Below are 1675 nucleotides of genomic sequence, written 5' to 3'. Positions count from 1 at the left end.
CGGAATAACGATATTCCGACGAAATTCCGACGATTTTTTCCCTCAGAATCCTTGATGTTTTCTTGTAGTGAGTTGCCTTTTGGCTTTGAGAGCAAAAAATATGAAAATGATTTTTTTACAAAACTAGTACAACTAGTAAAACATATCATTATCCAAATAAATATTATATAAAACAATATTTTAACATATTTGACAAACTCATTTAGGGGAAGATTTGACCAACCTTTACATTGGTTCTAGATCATCCTCTTCTATAACATCATTCGCACACTGAAAACAAAAACCTAATATAACCATATTAATTGTAAAGTTTTACTAGTTGCACACGTTATAGTTGTTCTAATTATACTAGTTATACTGGTTATATAGGTTCTAGTTGTACTAGTTATACTAATTTTAGTTGTACTAGTAATACTTTTTTTTTTCATCATCGGATATTTTGTACAGTGAAGGTGAGACTATTTTATATGAGAGAAAATTGATTGAGAATGATGAGTAATTGATCGATTTGGGATTAGAAAAAAAAAACATTTGTAAGGTTTGAAGATTTTTTGTATTTGGATTTGGATTATGGGATGGAGAAATTTTGATAAAAATGAAGAATTTAAAATATGGGTTCTTAGGGTTGTGAATTGGGTTGGAGTAGATGAAAAAGGAGTAATATGGAAGGGATTAGATGAATGGCACTTGATTTAAAAGTGTTTTTTTAGAAATGGTGATGAGAGATGGAGATTGAGATCATGAGAGTGATGTTTGAGAAGGACGGATTTGGAGATTTAGAGATCCGGACTGGGTCCGGTCGTGTAAGTGGGTTTGGATAGTTTGTGGATTAGTAAATAAAGTTTGTTACTCCACCAAATATGTTGTTTGTATGGAAATTTTCTAAAACATCAAGTAGATTTAATTGAATTTATGTTTATGTGTAACTTTTAAATGTTAATTTTACCCAAAAAAACTTTTAAATGTTAAGTTATATTTTAAATGATGCAATTTTAAACGTGTCTTAAACAATATTTTTCAATTTCGGAATTTTATTAGTTTATAAAATTTATAAGTGATTTATGTGTTTGAAGATTCACAAACCCAATAATAAAGAAAAGTAAACAAAATACAAAATTTTAATTAAAATAACCATACAAACAACAACAAACTAACTACAGTATATTAAAATCAAACTAGAATTTTAGGAACATATCATAGCAAAGTTGAATATTCTGCAAAATCAAGTACATTAACATATCTTAACTCAATAACTCATAAATTACTGATTTAGTTAAAATAATATAAAATATAAAACAAAACAAAAACAAAAACAAAATAAATATAAATAACTATCACAAATTATTTTTTTCTAAATATTAATTTCTGTGTATACGCGGTGATTCACCTAGTATAAGTGTACATTGTAATCCAATCTTTCTGGTAGTTGTTTTTGAGAATTCCTTAATATCTGGCCGTTTCCAAAATAGATTTGATGTCTTGGGCGACAGACATCGCATCTTGAGCGGCTCCAGCGATTCCCTTCCGCGAAAATCCAGCACAATAGAGATTTTTCTCTCCTTTCCAATGATCTGGCATTGGGTTTTTGGGGAAGCCATCATCCCGCATCACGTACTCATAGTTCTAGTGTTTATAGTTTTACAAAACACATAACCATTATCATTTTATTCAATCA

At 29.0% G+C, this 1675-nt stretch overlaps 1 protein-coding gene across 1 annotated transcript in view; it reads right to left on the bottom strand.

Moving 5' to 3' along the window:
* Positions 1-1443: 1443 nt before the first annotated feature.
* The window catches only part of LOC106299667 (probable indole-3-pyruvate monooxygenase YUCCA10), a 2597-nt gene continuing 2365 nt past the window's right edge, over positions 1444-1675 (bottom strand). Inside the window, exon 4 of the mRNA XM_013735722.1 lies at positions 1444-1623. Coding sequence (XP_013591176.1) covers positions 1444-1623 — 180 coding nt within the window. The remainder of the gene's footprint in view (positions 1624-1675) is intronic.

Source organism: Brassica oleracea, chromosome C6, assembly GCF_000695525.1.
Source record: "Brassica oleracea var. oleracea cultivar TO1000 chromosome C6, BOL, whole genome shotgun sequence".
NCBI classification, from domain to species: Eukaryota; Viridiplantae; Streptophyta; class Magnoliopsida; order Brassicales; family Brassicaceae; genus Brassica; species Brassica oleracea.
Note: the sequence above shows the minus strand (reverse complement) of the source record. Positions and strands in the feature narration are given on the sequence as shown.